Genomic DNA, 24,793 nt, shown 5'->3' with positions numbered 1-24,793 from the left:
TGTAGAATGCACTAAATAAATGATAACTAGAATCTGATTGGTTGCTATAGGCAACATCTCCACTTTTTCAAACCCGCAGTTTAGTAAATCTACCCCCATGACGCGATCATCAGTAGTATGGCCTTCATGGAAGAGGAGCCAGGAGAAAATGTTTCTCTCCAAAAAAACCCCCCCAAAACATTGCAGTATGGCTTATGTTTGAAAAGTTGCATCTGAACAAAAGACAGGACTTCTGGAACACTGTCCTCTAGGACAGCTGAGACCAGAGGGGAGTTGGTTAGTATTAATGCACAACGCTATGCTCAGAGACAATCAAACCCAGGAACCTCATATCCAACCATCAAGCACTATGGCGAAGGGATAATGGTTTGGTGGTGTTTTGCACCTACAGCACCTGGATTCCTGACAGTCATTGAGTCCACCATGAACTCCTCTTTATGCCACAGTTATCTATACCAGTTTGGTATATATTGGATCATGCAACAGAACAATGATCCTCAGCACATCAGTAAATGTACAAATTACTTTTTCACACATCGCGTCTTCATGTTGGTTTGTTTATTTTGTTAACTGAATAATTACAGGGTCATAGGTGTTATATGTTATTTGTCAAATGAGATTAGATACATCAAGTAATATGACTTAGTGAGGACTACATGATTGTTAAGGTTTTAACTCCTGGCTGTACACAGCTCCTCTGAGCCATATCAAGCTATTACTAGGAATTACTTCACAAACACATATTTGCAGTTTTATATTTATCACACTGTGCCCATTCTTCACACTGTTCCTCCTTCGTCACAGTTTCACCTTCATCACACTGTGCCCCCTACATCACACTTTGCCCCCTTCATCACACTGTACCCCCTACATCACACTGTGCCCCCTACATCACACTTTGCCCCCTACATCACACTTTGCCCCCTTCATCACACTGTACCCCCTACATCACACTGTACCCCCTACATCACACTTTGCCCCCTTCATCACACTGTACCCCCTACATCACACTGTGCCCCCTACATCACACTTTGCCCCCTACATCACACTTTGCCCCCTTCATCACACTGTACCCCCTACATCACACTGTGCCCCCTACATCACACTTTGCCCCCTTCATCACACTGTACCCCCTACATCACACTGTGCCCCCTACATCACACTTTGCCCCCTTCATCACACTGTACCCCCTACATCACACTGTGCCCCCTACATCACACTTTGCCCCCTACATCACACTTTGCCCCCTTCATCACACTGTACCCCCTACATCACACTGTGCCCCCTACATCACACTTTGCCCCCTTCATCACACTGTACCCCCTACATCACACTGTGCCCCCTACATCACACTTTGCCCCCTACATCACACTTTGCCCCCTTCATCACACTGTACCCCCTACATCACACTGTGCCCCCTACATCACACTTTGCCCCCTTCATCACACTGTACCCCCTACATCACACTGTACCCCCTACATCACACTTTGCCCCCTTCATCACACTGATCCCCTCCTTCATCTCACTGTTTCCCTTTCATCACACTAAGTCCTTCCTTCATAACACTGTTTCACCTTCATCACACTGCTCCCCCTTCATCACACTGTTTCCCTGCATTCTTACAATGTTTCCCTTCATCAAACAGATTTCATCCTTTCTCACAGTTTCCCCTCCATTACACTGTTCCCCTTCATGACTCTGTTCCCCTTCATGACACTGTTTCCCTCCCTTCTCACACTGTTCCCCCTTCATCACACTGTTCCCCTCCTTCATCTCACTGTTTCCCCTTCATTTCACTGTTCCCTGTCATGACACTACTCCCCCTTTATCACACATTACCCCTTTATCACATTGTGCCCCTTTATCACAGTGTGACCTTTCATCACAGTGTGCCCCTTTAGCAAACAGTTTTTCGATCGTGCCTTCAACTGGCACTGACTCCCAGTAAGTCTGTTTTATCTTTTGGCATGCACTATATCGCAGAACACAGGCAACAGTCTCTTGCCAAAGCCACATCATTCAAAAAGGCACCTAGGCTCCTTATTAGGAACCTGTGGGCACTGAGGGGCCCAGATTACCCTAACTAGTTTTAATATTTTTGTTTCTTTTGTTTTAGTTTTCTGAGGAACTGCATTTACTCTAACCAGTTTTTATATTTCTTTGCTTTTTATGAACATAGTGGGGATAAGGGTCCCGAACCTAGGGCCCCATGGAATTTTTAATCCGGCTGTGACTCTAGCCTTTGGCAAAACTCAATGAAAAAAGGGGAGCAGGGAGAGCAATATGAACTAAAAATAATAATAATAATAATAATAATAATAATAATACTTAGGTACAAGCAACAAAGCAGAAAATAACAGGTAAGCAGAGCCACACAACATGAATAAAATGATAAAACCCTCCAGACAAACACTAATATACTGATATAGACTGAGACAGGACAGGATGAAAATCCTGTGATCCTTGTTCTGTTGTCATACAACAGGCTGATAAATTAGTACGGTAATAATTTCGCTGTCAGTCTGCTGCGTTCAGTGATAAAGGATTTTGTTTTTTTTGTTTTTTTTTAGATTAAAACAGAAATCGTCTGGGGAATTTCATTTTTAATTACGTGGAGAGAATAAACAGAAGCAACTGAACGTACAATGTGAATAATTGATATTATATGAGTACCAAAACACTGCAGGTAGGAATTATTAACAGGATCATTCGCAGGAAATTGAGTGACCCAAGAGACATTACCTCCAAATAACCCTGTGGTTTGTCTGCGCACTCTGTATTCTCTCGCTTTCACTCAAATGTTTGATCTTTTTAAGGTTAACTGTGGCAAAATGAAAATTAATTAAAAAAAAAAAAAGTTTCCTTTTTTTTTTTCTTAATCAGATAATATGATCCTCCGTTGAAAAATACAGCAGGCATAAAAATTTCCCAGCAGCGGGATAAATAAATGTATTACATAATTGCAACAGTCTTGTTTTTCACAAGGCAATTGTGCATGTTATATAATATAGAAGGAAGGAATCATTGTAACACAGTTCACTTGAAGGCCACTAGCATCAGAGGCAAACGGGGATTTCTAGAGGGGAGGTTTCCACGGCACGCCACCAGAGTATGTGTGACCATTATGCGAGGGGCCGTGGTTATAATTTTGTTAGGCCCCTCTCCAACCCCTTACCGTCCACTTCAAATACACGGGCAATGCTGCATACACCAGTGTTAGGTGCATGCAGATCCTTCTTCCCAAACAGTGTGAAGCAGAACATACCTCCCGACTGTCCCTTCTGATTGGCTAAAGTCCTGACTGAGCAGGGCAGTCACCCAAAATCAGCCCCACCAGAATTAGGACATTTGTCAGCCTATTCTGCTCTCTGCTACCTGTTCTTGCAGTTTTCACTACCTGCAGCTGCTGGTGTCATAAGTTCAGTTGCTGCTTGTCTGGATCCTGGAATGTTGGGGCCCTGTTTGGAAAAAAAGATAGTTACATGGAATATGAAAAGTCCTCACTCCCATCAACCAGCCCCAACGTTACATCAATACCAGAAATTACACATTACATTAATAGTATTCATATTTAAAAAAATACACCTATTTCCCCCCAAATAGCCCTGATATTAAATGATTAATATTCCCATTTAACAAATAGCCCTCCCAAGCCCCAAACTCAGACCCAAATTTAATTAATAGCCCCAATACGAACTTAGCATTTAATTAATTATTATCATTACAACCTTAAAGTAATAGGCACTACAATAAGTCTACTATTACATTAAATAGCCCCCACCATCAAATCAACTACCCCTACCAATACATTGATATTGCCAATCCAATAATAAATTAACCCCCACCACCACAATTACATTTATAGCCCAAACCCCCACCCACATTACAATAAGAGCACCCCCCACACACACATACTTCCCTTCTTGCATTCGGCACTGTCAGAGGTACTCCCGTCTGCTTCTCCTGAATACCACAGGTCTTCTGCAATCCATAAGATCCGTGGCTGCAGTTATTGAAGTGGCTGGTACTGTTGGAGGGACCGGTCCTCTTCACTTGTCCTTTAGCCCATTCATGAGCTGGAGGTGGAGGTGGGGATGGGGTGGGGGGGTTCCTGGTCAACTTAAAATGACCCCCTCTTAGTACCCACTTGGGCATATAGACTAAACACCTAACGTATGGTGAGCCGCAGTATCCAATTGATACTTAGCAAACAATGGAATAAGCTACTATGTGCCCATCAGCGGAAAATTCTCCAAATATGAATATTCCTCGTTAAGACCTTGTACTTAATGTGAAGCTAGGATCATTGTTAGCCCTAGCTATGTCTTCAGTTAATTACCAGAGGTAGTCTGATGGAAATAAGACTTGATACTCCCTCTTCTATCATGAACACAGTGTTGCCAATTTCTTTTGAAAGTTCCGCCACTGGGTTTACACCATGACCAGTGCCCACGTAACTGAGACCTGGTAAGCGTGGGCCTGCTTTAGCTAATTTTAGAACAAATAGGACGTCGCTTCTGAAGCTCCTGATTATCCCAGTTGGATATCAGCAGAGCCTGATTATCCAACAGGCTGACTAGGCTGCAGTCTAGGCAGCAAGACCTCTGGGGGTGCAACATTTTTGGGGATGCAAAATTGTACAGGGAGAGGTATAAACTGAAATTAATTTTAAAATATAAGAGAAGAGTTGTGCTCCAAAGTAAAAAAAAACATGAAAGGAAAAAGGAAAATGTAGTAAGGTTTTAATCTTGACTTACTCCCATGGTAAAGGCTGATGCTTCAAGTTGGATGGGTGTTTGAGGATAAACGAGTAGGAGACACAAGGATGGTGACAGCCACAGGCATGACAGCCCCCTCTACCTTCACCCTCAGTAGCGCTCGCTCATGCCTCTGCTTTGCTATACATTTTAATGAAAATGAAATGAGCGACGAAGATTGGCGTGACCCTTTTAAAAAGCTGAGCGGAAACTACGAGCATGTTAGCCTAGGGCGACCTGAAGCCTTAATCAGCCCTGGATATCAGATAAGTCTGATCACTTAGACTTTGAATTCTATAAGTCTGAAGCCATAGAGGATCGTTTGGACAATTTTTAAGATCTGGAATATTCAAGTGTGTAATCCTGACATAGTCTCAATCACTAAAATATTATTATTTTACATAACGTTTTATTGGAGAAACAGATAATACAAATGAAGACGCATAATTTGGTGGAATATAAAACACTAAGTAAATGACTAAATAAATCTGGGTACATATGAAAAACAGCATGTGTTGAGAAACACATTACTATCAAAAAACAAAACAAATAACAATACAAAAAAAACAAAATAAATAACAATACAATGCTTGAAAAATAAACCACAGCGGATGTCCAGGTGCGGCCATAGTTCTATTACGTAACAACAACGTTACTCAGCAGTAGGACTGATAATATGGAGAGGGATACAGAACAAGTATGAATAGTCTCTTAACTAGTTGTGAAGATCAGACACTATTGGGGAGTCTTCTAATAACATCCTAGTTTTATACCAAGTTGCGCGCAATTAGGAATACGTTGTTGGGTAGTCTGAAGCAAACAATCAACAAAGCGTTCCCATATTGTAAAGAGTTTTGCTGTGTATGTTTGTTGTGTAATGATACCTCCGGCCAATAGATTCGGAAAACAAAAAAGCATCTTATAAATAAGGATGAAGTGTGATGATAAAAGGTCATATATCCACATCTGTAAAACGCACATGTAAAATACACTTTCAGGCTACATCCAAAATAATCAACAATAGTTTCCTGCCACCTTTTCCAATTTCAGAGAGAAGTCTATAATGCCCAATATGGCCCATTCAAGAGAGAGTGGAGCATAGTTTAGCAGATGGCATACATTTGAATTTGTCTCCAAAATTGCTTGAACCTAGGGGCATTCCCACATACAGTGCACGAAGAAAGCTCCAAGAGATCGGCACTTGGGGCAGATGTCACTATCAGACAGGCCTATTATGTGACGAAGCTGAGGACATACGTAACCACGATGGAATATATTAAGAAACATCTCCCAATATGAACTCGCTGTGAGCACAGAACAAGAATAGGAAAGGGGTTTTTAGGAGCCCCTCTAGAGTGCTTCCTGGAAAAAAAAACGTTAGCCATTGGAAGAGGCCTGATTTAACTCTATTATGGTCAAAAGAAAACCGAAGAACAATAATGTAGGAAAATAACCCCTCGTCCACTTAAAGGTTTAGTTAAAAGGGAATCTAAATCATTGGACCCGTTAGGAGATAGGTATTTAGATATCTGTATGGAATCATTCTTAGCTTGGAGAGACGCAATTCTATGTGTTTCAGGAAGTTGATGAGCATCCATAACCACTGGGCAACAGTCAAAGGCTTACGTTCCCTCATCACCAGAGAACAAACAGTCTTAATTCCCATATTATGCAATGAGGAGGAAGGGTAGGAGGCAGCCCCATTTTGGAATGCAAAACAAAATTAGCAAAAACAGGGAATGATAACTTTTTAGATTATAAATTTCTGCAGACAGCTTTCCATGTAGTCCAGGAGGAGATTAACAGTCTGTTGTCTAAAACACTAAAATATTTTTGTTGGATAAGTAACAAACTTTATTTACCACTGACAATCATTCCTCTTTATTAGTATACCTTAGCAAGGAAGATTATATTGTATACAGTCTTTGGCAGTATTCATAGCCAGTAATGAGGCATCTGGAAGCATCATTCAATGATTCTGAATCATGAATACCATCAGTGACAACAAATTCAATGTAAAGCTTTGTTCCACAGGCCTACTTCATTCCCTGACAACTCTTCCTTTGTAGATTCATAGTTTTCTCTGATGTTAGAAGGTTTCATTAATTTCTTATATCTAATCTCTTTCTATTGAGTATTGCTTTCCTCTTGAGAGTGAGTGAATGGAGATCCATCGTGCACTTGATCAAGTTCAACTTTAAAAGAAGGCAGAAAGCTTTGATGTGACATTATAATACTACTGTGGATCCTATACCGGGAAAACGAAATTCAGATGAGGAGAAGGCGAATCCATAATCCAGGAAAAGTCTTCAGGTCAGGGCAGGCAGAGCAGATTTGAAAACAAGAGATGAGCCGATGGTGAGGAAACTAACAGGATAGTCAGGAACCCGAGGAACTGGGGTTATGTACCAGAAAATCAGACTCAATAGCTCTAGGCTTATTTAAGGCCATAGGTGTTGCAATTTTGACCACTTGGCCAGTGATATTGCGGCGTATTTGCCCTATATTATCGTACATCACTTTGCCAATTCTGATCAACATCTAGTCAGGAACGATTAGCTAGAAATTGGGGATGGCAGAAAATGCATATGACTGTTATTTCACTGAATATGTGGTCAGTGTCTGCCGGCACTAGTTGTATCCTCTAGGGCTCGGCCGGGTTTATCTTCTTGGCATTTGGGTTAAGTGCCTGGATTTACGGATATATATACATTACCTGTAAATTAACACTCTACTACGAAATATGCATGTTTGTCCACTCACCTCTGAGACCAGCCTTCATAAGCTCTTGAATTTAAAGCATACTCCAACTCAAAGCGGGTACGCAAAGCTGCAACGTGGCTACGACCGGGGCCCCCACGGGCGACCAGGCAGTCTGACGAGGCAGAAGGTGAAAGAGAGCCACTGCTATTACTAGAGGCTGGAGACATCAACTGCAAAGAGAAGATACAACAGGGATTATTTACAGACAGGTGGGATAAATAAGAAAGAGATGACGCTACTGACTAGTATTGGCCCATCAATCCCCAGTCGTACAAGTAGCATTTTCAGTAGCATTGCTTGTTTAAGAGTCTGCTGTATTTTAATGAATGTGGGGTAATGTGCATGTGTAGGAAACATATGAATTGAATACACAAGAGTTTTCAAGAGCGTATTTGAGCCAAAATTAGTGCGGTAGATGGAAATCAGACACAGATCTGGCTTAAAACAGAAAACAGGGTGAGGGCTCCGTGTTAGAACTGGAAATGACCAATGGTAGCTTTGATCAACAACTAACCCAACCCAACTTCACAAGAAAGAGGGCCACTACGTTTTTAGCCAAAACTCCAGTCACCTCTTCCACTGTTTATCTGTTAAAAAACCCACAAAAAAAACATATCCAAGTGTTCGACGTTATATACTAAAGCTCAGTAATGGCCAGGCACTGATGAAATAGGAAGACAATGCAAAAGAAAAATTACTCCACCAGTTCCACTATTTAACTTGATATAGGATAAAATCTTCACTTTTCTTCTTTTCTTGTAATTTCCACTTTTTTGACCCTTACATTGTTTGTTGGGCTTAGGTTATAGAGTGACTGACATAACCAGCAACCATTTACTCTTAATGCAGATATGAAGTTTTTCAGTGGTTTCCGTCTACATCCTGTGTATCAAGCTGGTTGAAGTGGGTCCACACTATTACATCCTATCATTTTTAAATTTGTCTGAGAGATTGCTTGTTTTCTAAAATACATATAGGGTCATGAGTTTGATTCCCGACCATGGCACTATCTGTGTAGAGTTTGTATGTTCTCCCCGTGTTTGCGTGGGTTTCCTCCAGGTGCTCCGGGTTTTCCTCCCACACTCCAAAAACATTTAATTAAGAAAGTATTTAATTGACTGCAATCAAATTGACCCTAGTCTGTGTGTGCGTGTGTGTTAGGGAATTTAGACTGCAAGCTCTAGTGGGGCAGAGACTGATGTGAGTGAGTTCTCTGTACAGCGCTGCGGAATTAGTGGTGCTATATAAATAAATGATGATGATGAACCCTAAAATGTAAATATTCAAATATGGACAATGGAGGTAATATACATGGTTTATTATTAAGATGGCATCTCTTCTCTGTCTCTGCTTCTCTGACATTGCAGCTCTGCTGAAACTGAATTGTGGTGCAGACCATGCCTTATGGAAATCCTTTTTGCTATATTAAACCTTAACTGCCACGGTGCTGCGGCTGTCTGATTTCGTAGAAGTAGATGGCAATCATACTTGCCTACTTTCCCGAAATGTTCTTTAGACTATTTCAGGGAGTCCTGGGGGTAAATGTATCATACTCCAGTTTCTTCAACTCGCGAATGTTCGGCGAGATGACGGCTAAAATTTCAAGCGGCGCTGCCTTGTAAAGGGAAACTTACCTTTACAAGGCAGCGCCGCTTTAAATTTTAGCTGTCATCTCGCCGAACTTCCACGAGTTGAAGAAACCGGAGTATGATACATTTACCCCCTGGACACCAGTGACAGTAGGCCACCTTCCGGGATCCTGCTTCTCTGTCTTTTGACGTGGGCAGTGGTGAAACCTCGATAACACAATTTGAGTCATTGGGCCCTAACTCCGCTGGCGGTGGATGCGATGCACTTGTGCAAATCACATCATCACCCTTCCCCTCCACTTGCTCCTCCAACATCCCCTCCGTCATCTCCGCCACCCCCTGAATACTGATAGCATTTGCAGGGTTTAAAATGTTGTACAGCCCTTGTTAATCCCAGAATGCCCCTCTAAATACGCCTTCTCTGTCAAAGGGGGATCTTTTCCAATGCCCTTTATCTTCTGTCATATTTCTAGTGCACGTTACAAAATAAAAGTGAACATCTGATCGGTTGCTATGGGCAACACTACCTTTTCCCTTTCTACCAAAGTGTCCACTAATGGGACATATTCGAGTTCAGGATATAAATACACTCTCTGTGCTACTTAGCCTTAAACCTCTGCTGTTGTGCATGTTATAGGACATTTATAAGTTTACTGACACACAAATTATACTTATATTTTACTAACGGTTTAATTTACTGAGGTTTGGCAACCATAAAGCTAAAAAACCTCTAAAGGGACTCTACGTTGAAGGACAAATGTGCAAAAAAAACCAGAAATCCAATGCTAAGCACTAAACAAAGAGTGTTTTTAAGTAGAAAAAAAAACCTCAAATTCCTTTAAGCAGATTTATCTTAGCATTCAGAACAGATGAGTGTTCTCCGCCTCAGGTTGTACAGCTGATCTTCTGTCTCAGATAAAATAATAATCATAACAGTGATAAAGTATTATTGCCTGACGATCGACGACCTGAATAAATAAACAGATGATTTGGCCAAAACAGAACTAAAAATCAATCCGGGAAGAGTGGCCATGAAAAAAAAAAAAAACGATGAAGAAAATTAAAGATATTTTTCAGCTCACCTAATTTGACCACGAGCCAGTTCCTGTGTTCCTTAATTTAACATTGCTGCTCTCATTGTCGCCACACTTCATGAGAGAGAGCGCCATTCATTTTTATGGCTCACTTCCATTCACCTGTTTACGCCGGGGACATTGTGCAACGAATGTTATAAATTACAGCCTGCTGCAATAATGTATCTTGATGTTTCTGTCTATCACTTGAATGTTCCTGCCAGGCCCCCCCTCCACCCCCCTGTCCTTATTTTGTGCACTATGTACAGCGGCAGCAGGTGAATAATGTATTGTATATAACATTTAGATGTAAATATGTCATTTAAATGAGCAAGGATCTGTTTTTTTGTGTGTTGCCAATCATTTTAGTTCCCCATAATTTTAAGACCTATATATTTTTTTTTATTTGTGCACTTTTATGCCCTTAAAGCAAATTCTTTTTAGGTGATATTATAACTCTCCAACTTTCCTACTTTTAATTAGCTCTCCTTTTCCCCTTTGTAAGTAAAATTCTACCTAAGCATTGACCAGCGCAGGAAAATAAAAAATTTCGGATAACAATTTATTTGTACAAAAAAGAATTAACATTCAGAAGAACTATTCATCCAGAGCCAAGTTTAATTTCTGTCTACTGATGGCTGTTCTGTCTTTTCAGGTTAATCCCAGCTTTTGGGTGAAACCTCCACCTACCTTGCTTCCCTTTACCTTAACCTTACCTAACTGTCCTGATTTAGCCGTTTTGAGTGGACTGTCCAGGTAGATCTGGACTTTGGTCCTTATTCCGGGACAGTTGGCAGGTATTTCCCATTAATGTATGCCCTTGCAATGCTCCATGTAACAGTAGCAGGTGTGTCCTGCATTGAAGGGGTGTTTTTAGAAGAGGGGAAGGGGACTGGGGACGGCTTTGTGCTTCAGAGGCACTTGACACCCACCTAGGTGAATGTTTAATTTCCCAATGTGACATGAACACACCTCTCCTTGTATCCACTTTGTGGCAGCACACAGAGGTAACCCCGATTCCCAGACCTCAAGAGTTGGGAAGAATGCTTTAACTGTACATACTTCCACCCTCTGCTGTGTAGGGGACCCTGAGGAAATCCTCCTTTGTGAAGGGCCTGAATTGGACCTGATGTCAGACCTGCCACTTGTCTTTGTGATTAGGCTTCTTCAAGCCATAGAGGTAATGTTTCTAACTGGGACTTTGATGAAAATAAACACTGCTCCAGCCTCTTTCTCACCCTCTATACCACTATAGGAGTTATAAAGGCAACACTTGGGTGCAAAATCTGCTCTGAACCACAATAGCCAATCAAACTCTTCCTTTAATTTTCTCGCTGGCACTAGACAGATAAAATTTTACAACTGGCTTCCCCACAGGGCACACTCCTTTAAATGTCCAAGTTCCAGCAAAAACAAAGGTTTTGGGAGGTATGCTGTATGATGGACAGACTGGGGTGTCCCTTATTCACAACGATGTGGTTACCAGCAAGTGTGCCCGAATTGCTACAAGATTATATATAGCAATATATAAAAAGGTGTTAATGACAGGGCAAATTGGAGGGTATTTCCTAATTTATGTGGCGTCACAGACCAATTGAGAAAAAGTCTGTCTCAATGTTCCCTTTTTACATCTGTAATACCCTGCAAATCACAGGTATATTACTGCATGCACTCATTCAGAAAACTACAGTTCCCCAGAGTGCCTTTGGGAAGTTATATGCAAATTCCGTCTGCCATTTTGGGATAGGTAAACTTCTGTGAATGAACAAGAAGGTTCCAGAAGATTCTTTGGAAAAAATAGAGGTGCCAAAAACAGACTGGCTAAAGAGAGAGGTGATGTGTGACTGCTGGCTGAGCTAATTGAGGATCTTCCCACAAAGAGCCACTAAATGCTGTGGCTGAATTGTTGTCCTGAGGGTTGGAGCTTAGACTCTAAATTCCCTACCGGACACACACAATAGGGGCCAATTTAGATAGTAGACAATTAACATACCAGTATCTTTTTGGAGGATGGGAAGAAACTAGAACACCTGAAGAAAAAGGGGAGGTGCCATAAACAGACCGGCTAGTGTGAGAAGTGATGTGTGTGACTGCAGGCTGAGCTAATGTATAATCTTCCCACAAAGAAACACAATGCTATGGCTAAATTGTTGCCTTGAGGGATGTTTGCAGCCAGCCCAGAAAGAAGTACCTTTGCAGTATAGGAAAAGACCTAACTTTCCACTGCCCATGAGATGTCAGCAGGACTCATATGAAGACAGATAAGTTTCTTTTGCTTTGCTATGTTCAAGTGAGACATCAAACTGTGTTATTAAAACCTCTGACCGGGAGTGTAATATTGCTATTGAGAGGTGTTATAGCACTGTCTAAAGGAAGAGTTTGTTCCAGCCAAATCTGTTGTATTTTAAGTTATCTGCAAGCTAACTGGGACATAGAGAGCAATAATTTATCACAACAGTTTGTCTATGTTGCATCAGAAGTTTGATTCTACTGTGAAACTACCTAAAAAGGTTGCCGATGAAAGAATTGCACATTGTTTAACCCTACAGTTGCTGAGAGAGGGTTGCTTATTCCAGTTACACTGGAAATCGCTTATTGTGCAGAATTGCTGTTATTTGCAGAGCTCAGGAGACATGCATGCGTCAAGTTGATCACTGATTTCCCCTTGTACAAGTAAATAAACTTAATGTGTCAGATGAAATTTTGCTTAAACCTATGGATTATAATTTACCCCCTTGAATTTTGTATATCGTAAAGTGACCCTAGTCTACAGTCATTTCTTCTAAAGCATCTATCCTGAACCAGCTGGATTACTTGTTGTTGCATCTCTACTAATTTTTGTGTGATAAGTATGATCTGTATAATTGCACTAAAAGTATTGTGATTGATTGGTCTATATTATCTGCTGCATTTAGTGTAATCGTCTAATTAACTTTGTCTCCTAAAGTATCTATCCAGTGAAATCCATTTCACTGAAGCACAGTGCCTAAATTTAAAGTGGGATATATTTATTCAGTGACCTATGTGTTGTGTTGATTTATGTTTGCAAATTGTTGAACCAAGATTACTAAAGTGTTATTTATTTTGTGACATGTTGAATAACATTGCATATTGACGGTGTAGTGGTATTACTTCCCTACACTACGGCTACTTATCTGCTGCTGTGGTAAAGCCTTATGCCACAAGCGAAGAGAATAAACCCAGAAGTTTATGCAGTTTTAGCCTTGTTATCCTTGTTTTATTTATACACCGCTTCTCTCTCATAACAGTCCCTTCTTACACTACTTTTGGGGTGTCAACCATCCTCCTAATGGTTGGCACATTATTGCTGAACGAGGGTCAGATGAGTGGTACCAAGAAAATCGAAAGCAGTTTAAAATAATGAGGAGAGAAGTCTTAGTGAAAAACTGAGCCTTTAAGAAAATAATAAAATTTCTGCATTTTGGAAGCGCAGCAATCAAGGCACAATACTCAAGAGTTATTTTATTGCTGCCTAGCTGCACAATACTATGCATGCTAATTAACAATGTCCCTCCTATAGTAAATGACCATCCATGGGGTGCTATTATAAAGTTAGAGTCAAACATTGACTTTTGGAAGCCAATGTTGTTTACGGAGCTTAGGAGTCACACAAGCGTCAAGTTGATTACTGATTTCACCTTGTACAAGTAACTAAGCTTCAGGTGTCAGCTTAAACTTTGCTTAAACCTGTGGATTATAATTTAAGCACTTGGGTTTTGTTTATCAATTTATGTTTCAAACCCAAAAGTGGGGTTCTGGGACCCCTGCTGGTTGTCAGTTGCCCAAACAGCACCACTGTAATAGTTAATTATCCCGCTGTAGCAGGTGGCTCTGATACATCTTCTGTCAATAGTGCTCATTGGGCAGCAGCTCCGGTTTCCACTAGATAGTGAGTGACAGACCGAGCCCTAAAGTGTCTCAAAGTGTCCTGTTATAGGGGATCCCGTAGGGTGAGTATCTGATGATCGGAGTGCATCCATGGCACTGGGATCTATTACTCTTCCTAGGGTGGTTGTTCACAGAGAAAAGGAAGCTACATTTTATTATTGTGGCTACAGAAATAAAATAAAACTATGCCTTGCATGTTTTCAACTTGTGGCATTGTCATAAGGACAAGCTAGACACTATTCACTGCATAAAATCAATATATCTATATTTCTATAACGGGAAAGCCTGGTGTTTGCTAGGCATTAATATCCCCTCAACTGCTCTGGCGTCCTGTGACTGCGCGGTGATGTATGTGACCTCAGAATACATTTATCACAGGACACAGACATACAAATAAACAATTTATAAGCAGCAGATACCCGAGATTATTTATTGGCGATGACACTGTGCTAGTTAGAGCCGAGTCTGCTGTCAATGTCATTATGTTTTACATATATAATCCTTAATAAGGCCGGCAAAAAAGAGGGATGGCGGTTGTTATAGAAACAAATCAATTTATTTTTAATAAATTAAACCAAACAAGCAATGAGCATTTAATTAAGAGGCACTATTCTCCCTAGATGCGCGATATTGTATTTATTTGCTGTACTTGAAGGAATTCCTCCTGGTAAGAGACGGAACATAATATGCAAAATATGTCTACTGTAGTACAAATGCTCCTTCACTGTCTGGGCACACATTGTATATGCTATGCACATAAATTTTGCATGTGAAAACGACAGTATCTGCTGGGGGGGGGGGGGAGTAATATTTAGCATCTTCTGATTGGGAGGCGTTAGGTGCATTTACACTGAGCAACGAACACCAGCTTATGAGCCCACATGCAAAAATTAGATTTGGTTTTGCAAGATGATTCCAGGGGAGGAAAAGAGGACTTTAACACACACTGTTAATGGGGCTCCGCAGAGCATTTTCATCCTTGCCAAAGGAATTGTTTATTTCACTTCCTCGGAGATGGTGGGAACCAAGCGGTGGCTGATGGTTTCAATCAGACACGTTTTGCATTTACAGTCACACTATACATAGGAGGAGTTCTTCTAAGTATTTTAAACAATAAAAACTTTCCAAAGCACAAAAGTGACACGTGCAATAAGGACAGTCACTCAGTTTTTATTATCACTTATTTATATAGCGCCACCCAGTGGTCGAAGTGGACATTTTTAGAAGTGGCGGTATGGTAAATGTAAGTGAATGGAATTTGATAGTTTTACAATGAAGGCAGTAGGAGAAGGGGAGGTATGGCGTACTACTGTGTACGCTCCCACTTCAAACACCATATTCCTCAGCACTGTACAGAGATTATTTGTCATTCACATCAGTCCCTGCCCCATTGGAGCTTAGACTCTAAATTCCCTACCGGACACACACAATAGGGGCCAATTTAGATAGTAGACAATTAACATACCAGTATCTTTTTGGAGGGTGGGAAGAAACTAGAACACCTGAAGGAAAAGGGGAGGTGCCATAAACAGACCGGCTAGTGTGAGAAGTGATGTGTGTGACTGCAGGCTGAGCTAATGTAGAATCTTCCCACAAAGAAACACAATGCTATGGCTGAATTGTTGCCTTGAGGGATGTTTGCAGCCAGCCCAGAAAGAAGCATCTTTGCAGTATAAGAAAAGACCTAACTTGCCACTGCCCAGGAGATGTCAGCAGGACTCATATGAAGACATATAAGTTTCTTTTGCTTTGCTATGTTCAAGTTATTTAAGTGATACAAACACGGAGAAAACATACAAACCCCACACAGATAGGGCCCTGGTCGGCATTGAACTCACGACCCCAGTGCTGTGGGACAGCAATGCTAACTACTGAGCCACTGTGCTTGCTTTTATCATTTTGCAGAATGTATAATTCACAAGAAACATTCATACACCAAAGAGCTGCTGTGCCTTTTAAATAAACAATATCTTTAGACAGACCACTGTTATTTTCTTACTAGATGCGTTATAAATCTGCTAATCACTGCACATTTGGTAAAAAAAAATCCACTTTTATTAGGGAGGGCTGACAAGATAGGAAATTGATTAAAAAACAACTACAGACTGTGGTCTCTGGGACCGCTGTCCCACTAACAGTACCTACAATGCTACAGAAAGCGTTCTAGCCATACAGACCAATTACCTCAATATTGCAGAGACACTCCTCTAGCTTAGACACCACTTCTGAGAACTCCGGCCGCCCCTGTGAAGACAGAGCATAGCTCGGGTTAATACCGACACTTTTTTATTTTCTGCTTTGCTAATGACAGCGGCTGAATCTTTCTGGAACATTATCTAATAGCTGATATATTTAATGCACTCTCTTTAGCGGCATGCGGCGAAAGCAGCCGACACGTGTCCCATTAGAAATGTATTTTTTATAAATGCCTGCTGTGATTTTTCTGCAAATAATGGATCAAACTGAGTGAAAACTGAAGAACAAAGAAGGATGTGTAATGTATATGGTATAAATAGGCGCTGTGATACAATGTGTCACCATAGAAAGAGGTTTCTGAAAATAATGTTCTAGCATCACACGGCCGCTCCAGTTCCATATTTGGATGTCTCCAGACTGTCAATGGGATTCATTTATGTTCCTTCTTTGTTTAAAAATAAACAGCAACAGATATAATAAAATATTTTGCATTATTCCAGGTGGTAGCCAGGAGAATACACATTTTGTTGAGTTCTTGAGCTAGATTTACTAAACTGCAGGTTTGGAAAAGTGGAGACGTTGCCTATAGCAACCAATCAGATTCTAGTTATCATTTGTTTAGTGTCTTCTACAAAATAACAGCTAGAATCTGATTGGTTGCTATAGGCAACATCTCCACTTTTTCAAACCCACAGTTTAGTAAATATAGTCCCTTGTCTTTCATTAGCGCCAAGTTACTTTTAAAGACGTATGTAGTTTAGGCCACCCAACAAACGCCTACAGGGCAGGCCTAGTAGCTCATAAACCAAGGTCCCGATATACATTTCCTGTTAAACCTAGGACTACCCTGACACTAAGGGAAAGGACTGGACCCTTAGAAATATATCACAGCCTGATTGTTCAGCTAGAACCAGCCAGCTTATCCAGTACTCCTTCCCAGAAAAACCTGAATGTGGTCTCAATACAAATTTCTTTAGTAGGGAGGTAAACATCAATGGCATCTGAAGGAGATCCTGCTAACTAAATATATCCCGCTAGCCTGCTTGTGGGTGAGCATCCTCCTCTAACTACTCTTGCCCCATACGTAGGCATGTAGCATGCAACTATGGTTTTCTACATGTTGAGAAATGCACCGATGCTCGGAAACCCCGATGGTTAGGACCAACTAACAATTGTCTTTTAAACCTCAAGATCAATCAGTGCAATAACAGTAGTTTCTGGTTTTGGTTTTGGATCTGGATTAGCTTCGTGGTTTGGTTTTGATTTTGGCAAAACCACCTTCGTGTATTTTGGTTTTCCATTTTTTGAAAAAATCCTAAAATATGCTAAAATCACATAATTTTGCTCTTTTTTGTTCCTACATTATTATTAACCTCAATAACACTAATTTCAAGTCATTTGCAGTCAATTTTGGCCACCTCACAGGTCACAATATTATTTGCATACACTTTCAAACAAATACTGCAGCGACCTGGCTGGATGGTAAGCGACAGAGCAATGACACAAACACACGGCAGTTCCTAGCACATCTAGGACACATTGGCACACAGCAGTGGCAGAAAAGATAAATGGGGGTCCGCCCTCCTTCCCACCCCTGTGATGTTGGATCTTTAAAAGGAATTCAAAACTCTCGAGATCCGACGACGTCACAATGACGTTTTGCCTCGTTTTCAATTCCGAGGGCGCGTGACAGTCAGCTCTGTACTCAGATCCCCTAAGTTCGGTGTGTTCGGTTCCCGAGGAACCGAGCATGAGCATCTCTACTCTTTAAATTGGGCTACCTTCCAGAAAACTGGGTGCACGTGCAAGCAGACCCCTTACGTAGTTGGGAAAACCGAATTCTCCTGTCCTAAACAGTGGACAGCATTAAACTAAACTCCTCCATCAGGCTTCGTACAGCGCTAGATCAATAGCCCTTTAACATTATCACCTTTCCTGGGATGAACAAAAGGGGAAGTAGGGATAGACATAAGGAGATATATAAAGTAAGAAGCAATCACAAAATATCACTATCAGATAGATGGTGCCACTGAAGGCTGCACTGACCACACTGTCCTTTAAACTGACCCTGGTTTGTAGCAATAATCTATTACACAGAACCAGCGTGCCCTTCCGCTTATGATACAGAGATCAGAGTCTATGATCTAGTATTCTCTCTGCTCCAAAGCACTGTCATAAAAAAAACGAGTCCTCATAGATTCATTTGAAAAGGGGAAAGAAGTGACAGCGTCCTCCGTGTGTTAATCAATCATTAGCACTTTCTCAGCTAATAACTCAAGTGGTATTTCTATCCTAATGTGTGTTCCAGGTGTCATCGGTCTCCTGCTCAGCACATCCTTTTATTTAGTGGGAAGCTGTCCTTCTTCCTGTGCGGTTTGCTCGGAAGAGGCAACTGTCTGTCAAGGACTCCCATATATAACAGGTAAGAGTCCTGTCACTAACCTGCAGGGATATTGCTGATAGAACATTAGATGATTGGACACACAGAATCCCCCCTGGTAATGAATCTCACAGCAGAAATCATCCAATGTCACATTTTCAGGAGAGAAACACACAGGTAGAATAAATACTGTTTTCACAAGGCCATACCAAGCCTGATCCGGCTTCAGCGTCTATATTATATCTTAAATACAGTTTTTTAATTTCTCACTTTCTATTCATTGCATCCTTATATTCTCCACTTTATAGTAATGAGTAGAGTGTATGATGGGGGGGGGGGGGGGTAAATACTATTGTTTGGCCTTTGTCGCCATATATAACTTTAATTGCAGTCACAAAGGTTTGCATGTACGAGACAAAGCTACGTTTTCATTGTGTTTGGTGAAATAAATAATTATAGTGCTTCTCTTTATAACACCCCCTTTTATAATGCTGCAGTTGATTACCGCCAGGTATATTCTCTGCACAAAAGTGCATTGAAGTGTACTACTGTGATTTAATGATATGTCACCCTTTTTATCACAGTCCTTGCTATAATGCCAGCTCTATATAGATGGAGCATTGTACAGCTACCTGGATCTATGTGCTACCTTCCAGAATACAGGAAGACGATCATTCATGTAAGATGAAGGCTATTGCCTATAGCTGACAGCTAGATGGGGACTTTGCAGGTTGTTTTATAGAACTATATCTGCACCTTTAAGACTCAATACCCTCCTGATAGTATAAGAATACAGTTAAAAAGCATTATGATACATTTAAATTTTGTCAGGCTTTAGACATCTTTGATTTTGCACCATCTCGGAGGTTAAACAACGGAATGCTCCTTGCATTCTAGCTATGCGTTCTGCTGAATTAAGCCTATGTGAAATTGTAAAACACTGTCCATCATCGACGTCACTGTGAACAGTAGGAATTGCTCGCTCAAAATGTATGTCATGAGGAAAAATGAATAGGCAGGTCCCTTTACCAACCCAGCTCCAACTCCAGTCTACCTCTCTCCACAACTAAAAACCAAAGTCTATGCTATCTATCACGGTATATTTAATTTAATATACTAATTAAGACCTTTAGCACCTTGTATCATAAACTGCATACTGCTGATTCCCTCTTCATTGCACCATACCTTAATAACGGTTAACTTAACACTCTAAATTCTTATCTATAAATAAAAACACTGACAACTTTATTTTGGCAAACAAAGGGTCACAGTTTTATTGATTACAAATTATAAAGGGTGGCGGTGAGAGCGATCCAATCAGCTAACGACTAATAGCAAAACCGAACAGTGTATGGCCCACAGGCACTAACCACTGGTCCCAGGACCTAGTCCTTTACAATCTACAAGCTAAATTTGTCGTCGTCGTGACTACTCTCCTCTGGGCTTACAAGGACGTACGCGCACAGCGCAGGTCAAGAGGCCCTTGCACAGAGGTACCAAGAGCCAGGGTGCTTCGAAAGGAGCAGTGACGTGCGGCCAATCAGCGGTAGCACAGTGTGAATTAGCCGCTGATTGCAAAAGCTCTCCTGCCTACTGTGCCTCTTTTCAACAAATTAGCTACCTTCCATTAAATAACTTCAGAAACGGGAAGGTGGGAGGGAATTCCTGAAGACTAGAGGAAGAAATCCTATTGAAGCACTAATATATATATATATATATATATATATATATATATATATATATATATATATATATATATATATACACACACACACACACACACACACAGTCTAACTCCACCCCCATGCATCAATAGGCAGCAGCATGTCACCAGACTTAACCCTGTAAGGTAAGTGCCTGCTTCGTGACAAACAGATGCGTTTATCTGCATTCAGCTTAAGGCCCCATTTTTAATCATTATCTATTTATATAGCGCCACTAATTCCGCAGCGCTGTACAGAAAACTCATTCACATCAGTCCCTGCCCCATTGAAGCTTACAGTCTAAATTCCCTAACACACACACACACAGACCGAGAAAGAAGACTAAGGTTAATTTAATAGCAGCCAATTAACCTACCAGTATGTTTTTGGAGTGTGGGAGGAAACCGGAGCCCCAGGAGGAAAACCCAAGCAAACACCTGGAGAACATACAAACTCCACATGGTCGGAAATCTAACTCATGTCCCCAGTGCTGTGAGGCAGAAGTGCTAACCACTGAGCCACAGTGATATTGCCTCAGTTACCTTTCCCTTGAGTCTGGTGTGGTCAATGGAATAGCTACATTTACATGAATATTGTTCCATAAAATAAATGATTTGAGTTGGAATTAGGTACACTTATACTACATGTACTTATACTACATATTTAAACATCATAGTTTGTTGATTGTTTCCCTTTAATCCCAGCACTGCTCACATGTTGGTTGCAATCGGCGTATTTGCCAGAGACGCTGTTTTAACAATTACATATGGACGGTTAATGATTTTGGGATAGCACAGTTTACACTTAATGACTTATTTTTATGGCTTTAAAAAACAATCTGTGGCATCATTACTACAGTTCGTATAACAGCTTGTAAGATTGGTGTTTGAGTGCATTAAAGCCGAAGCTGTATTTTTAATGTAAGTCTATTTTTTGCCATTTTCTAAATGAACGTACTGAGAAGATGTGATTTCTGCGTTATTACAAGTCATTTTCTTCAGAACAAGCTGAAAACTATTAGCGGTTTCCCTTTGTCAAAACCAAATAAAAAAAAAAAATCCAAGAATATAAGAACGAGTTCTGTTTTCACTTCCTTAGTTTCCCGATTTGTAATGTTGACAAATGTATGGTTGGCAACATCTCAAAGTGTCTTAAAGAACAGGTCTATCTAAGCACATTACGCTGTACTGTTTAGAAGGTCAACATTGGTGAACTGCAGTTATTTTAACTAAACTTTACTTTAAAGCAAACTTGTCTGCTCTTCTGGAACGTCCAGATGTCTCCCGAATTTAGGAGAGTACTCTATCCTCCTGGATACTGCCTCTCCTTTTTATAAAGAGGTTGGGCCTTAAAGATGTGATTAGCGTCATTGCACAGCAAGGAGAGGCCGTGATAGTGCGAAACTTGATACACAGTATAAGGCGAATTGTACAGTACAGTTGGTCAGCATGGAAAATGGATTTTTTTTTGGACTAAAGTTCTCAAGGACAAATCTGGAAAGCATTTGATTATCCCTGGACATAAAAGATGGTTGATAAATAAGCAAACTATGCTGAATTTGTAAGATATTCCGTAAATGCCACTTCTCTACAGTTCTGGAGAATTAAATTAATTTGTTGTGACAAAAGATGCAATGGATTCTGACTGATATCTCTCAAAGTGCACCCATTCATCATCACTAATTCCGCAGCGCTGTACCGAGAACTCACTCCCATCAGTCCCTACCCCATTGGGGCTTACAGTCTAAATCCCCTAACATACACATACAGATACCAAGACAGACTAAGGGCAATTTAATAGCAGTCAATTAACCTACCAGTATGTTTTTGGAGTGTGGGAGGAAACCAGAGCACCCGGAGGAAACCCACGCAAACACAGGGAGAACATCCACACAGATAAGGCCATGCTTGGGAATCGAACTCATGACCCCAGTGCTGTGAGTCAGAAGTGCTAACCACTGATCCACTGTGCTGCCCGCCCATTGCGAAAAGCTAGCGGAGTCAGCCATTCTGCATACTTGTCGACTGTTTGGACCACCCCTTTGGTAATTTTTGGGTCCAAATGGGGTGTGCCAACGCGATTCGTGTCATCACAGCACCTCCCCCCTCCATGATGCGATTGTGTCATTATACAATGGCTGCAGGCCCATGATGCAAATCATGTCATCAAGACCCGACTGCTGAGACCTGATGATGATTATTTCATCACAAGGGCCCCACCCATCCTCTTTACAAGAAGGAGGTGCAGTATTTGGGAAGTTGGGATACTCCTGGGAGGACTTCCTGACATTGGTTAGTCTCCAGGACATTCCGGGAGAGCAGGTAAGTATGTCATTCTGTAGGCTGGACTATAAACATGCAGCCTAATTATCCACTTACTAGGATATCACTGAAGTACACAGTGTCCCTTATTTACAAAGTGCACATCACTGAAAGCCTTGATTTTGCACAATTTTGAAATGCCCTCACTATGCCCAACTCCAACACTTGGCCTGTGCCAACTCCTGCTCCACAGACACTGCAGTCTTGCTCTGTAAACGGACGCCATTTTTTGGTATGAACCAATATTTGAATGCAGCCAATCAATTAACTAGGATCTAAAGTAATCGCTGAGGCGCTTTATGAATTAATACACTGCTTTCAGATGAACACTGATTGATAAGTTACCCTTATTGAGGTCCAACAACAGACAGATTAAGTAGTGCAGTACTGTGCAGTGGTTCATACATACAGAATAAGAAAACATTAACAATTACATCCAACATGCAGCACAAGAGGAGTGGTACTGTGCAATTGTCCACACGTAGAAGGACAGATCATGAGAATTATAGCCAGCATACAGAAAAAGAGAAGTTGTACTGTACAATATAAATACAATGCTAAGCTATTGGGACTGAAATTAAAGAACATTTTATTTTTAGGTACTGGACACAGTAAAATATTTGGGTTTATCATTTTATATAAGACTGAGCTATTGGTGTTGTTAAATTTAAATACAACAGTTCCTATAAAAATGTTATATCGACTCCACAATATGTCTGCTCTGCTGTCTATAATGGAAAAGCTTTAATTATTATCTTCTCGTTTCCACCATTTTTTTCTACAGCTGTTCCAAGCGGTACTAAAGAATTAATCGTCACAGATGGAAATATATCGTCCATTGGCATCAACAACTTCTCATATCTGTTAAACCTAACTCTGCTTAGACTGAGCGGTAACAAGATCCAGCAGATCCAGGATGGAGGGTTCACCAACCTCACCCAACTGAGGACTTTAGTGCTGGACAACAACCAAATATCGGCTGCATCAATTAGCAATAAAACCTTCCTTCCACTTACAAATCTGAAAACTCTGCAGCTAAACAATAATTATTTTGGCAGTCTCAACGGGACATGGTTTAAAAGCACAAAGCGTCTCATCAAGCTGGAGATAAACAGGAATCAGATCACAAACCTGACGCATCACAGTTTTGGACCCAACGCGTTTCACTGTCTTGAACATTTGGACTTATCCAGCAATTTTATAAGCTTTATTCACGAGGAGACTTTTCTCGGCCTGCGGCATCTGAGGGAGCTGGACCTCTCTAAGAACAGACTGACGAAACTTCCAGGAGTATTCTCATTGTTGTCTCATCTTTCCCTCCTAAACTTGGGCCAGAACCACTGGAACTGCACCTGTGAACTTCACCAGCTAGCGGATTTTTTGAGGAATTATACATATTCCGCAGAGCGGATCCTGAAAACCGGAAATGGTCTGCGGTGCAGTTACTCCAGCAACCCAGGGGTGAAATCTCTGCTGCAGCTGACGGAGAGGAACTGCCTGTCTAAAACCTACAATATCACTGCCGCATCGAAGGAGAGAGACAGAGGATATTTCAGGGAGGGAATTCTTATATCGATCTTAGTCCTCACAGGTAACACTGATCAGAAATGCTCTGGGTCTCAATTAGGAGCTAGAAGATGCAGTTTTGCACATTGGCAAAATCATGTTGTGCTGCGGAAGGGGTTTGAAATGTGCGTGACAGATTTAGAGTGTTAATAGGGGGCTCGCATTAGCTCAACTCTAAATTGCAGTGTAAAAATAAAGTTGACCGGCATTTGAGTGCTACATGCAAAAGCATTTGCAGCCCTTGCAACACAACATTGTTTGTCCAGGTGCAAATTAGCACCTTTTATCTGTATTTGCTCCTCCTCATATTGTTCTAGGTATTTAGTACATGGTCATCAATGAATGTAAAAAATCGTGGAGATGTTGGGGTAATGTCTTCTTATGAGACTTCGGGGTAGATTTACCAAACCTTCTAAAAAGGAAGAGTGAAAATGTTACCAACAGCAACCAATCAGATTCTAGCTATCATTTATCTAGTACATTATAGAAAATTATAGCTAGAATCATTTGCTACGGACAACACCTCCACTTTTCCT

General features: G+C 41.0%; 1 protein-coding gene across 2 annotated transcripts in view; it reads right to left on the bottom strand.

Moving 5' to 3' along the window:
- TNNI3K (TNNI3 interacting kinase) overlaps window positions 1-24,793 on the bottom strand; it is a 174,510-nt gene that overhangs the window by 27,502 nt on the left and 122,215 nt on the right. For both annotated transcript variants that reach the window (XM_075181918.1, XM_075181919.1), the window contains exons 22-23: window positions 16,276-16,335; window positions 7,521-7,690 (exon numbers count right to left, since the gene is read on the bottom strand). In XM_075181918.1, coding sequence (XP_075038019.1) covers window positions 7,521-7,690; window positions 16,276-16,335 — 230 coding nt within the window. The remainder of the gene's footprint in view (window positions 1-7,520; window positions 7,691-16,275; window positions 16,336-24,793) is intronic.

The sequence above is a fragment of the Mixophyes fleayi genome, chromosome 8, assembly GCF_038048845.1.
Source record: "Mixophyes fleayi isolate aMixFle1 chromosome 8, aMixFle1.hap1, whole genome shotgun sequence".
Classification (NCBI taxonomy): Eukaryota; Metazoa; Chordata; class Amphibia; order Anura; family Limnodynastidae; genus Mixophyes; species Mixophyes fleayi.
Note: the sequence above shows the minus strand (reverse complement) of the source record. Positions and strands in the feature narration are given on the sequence as shown.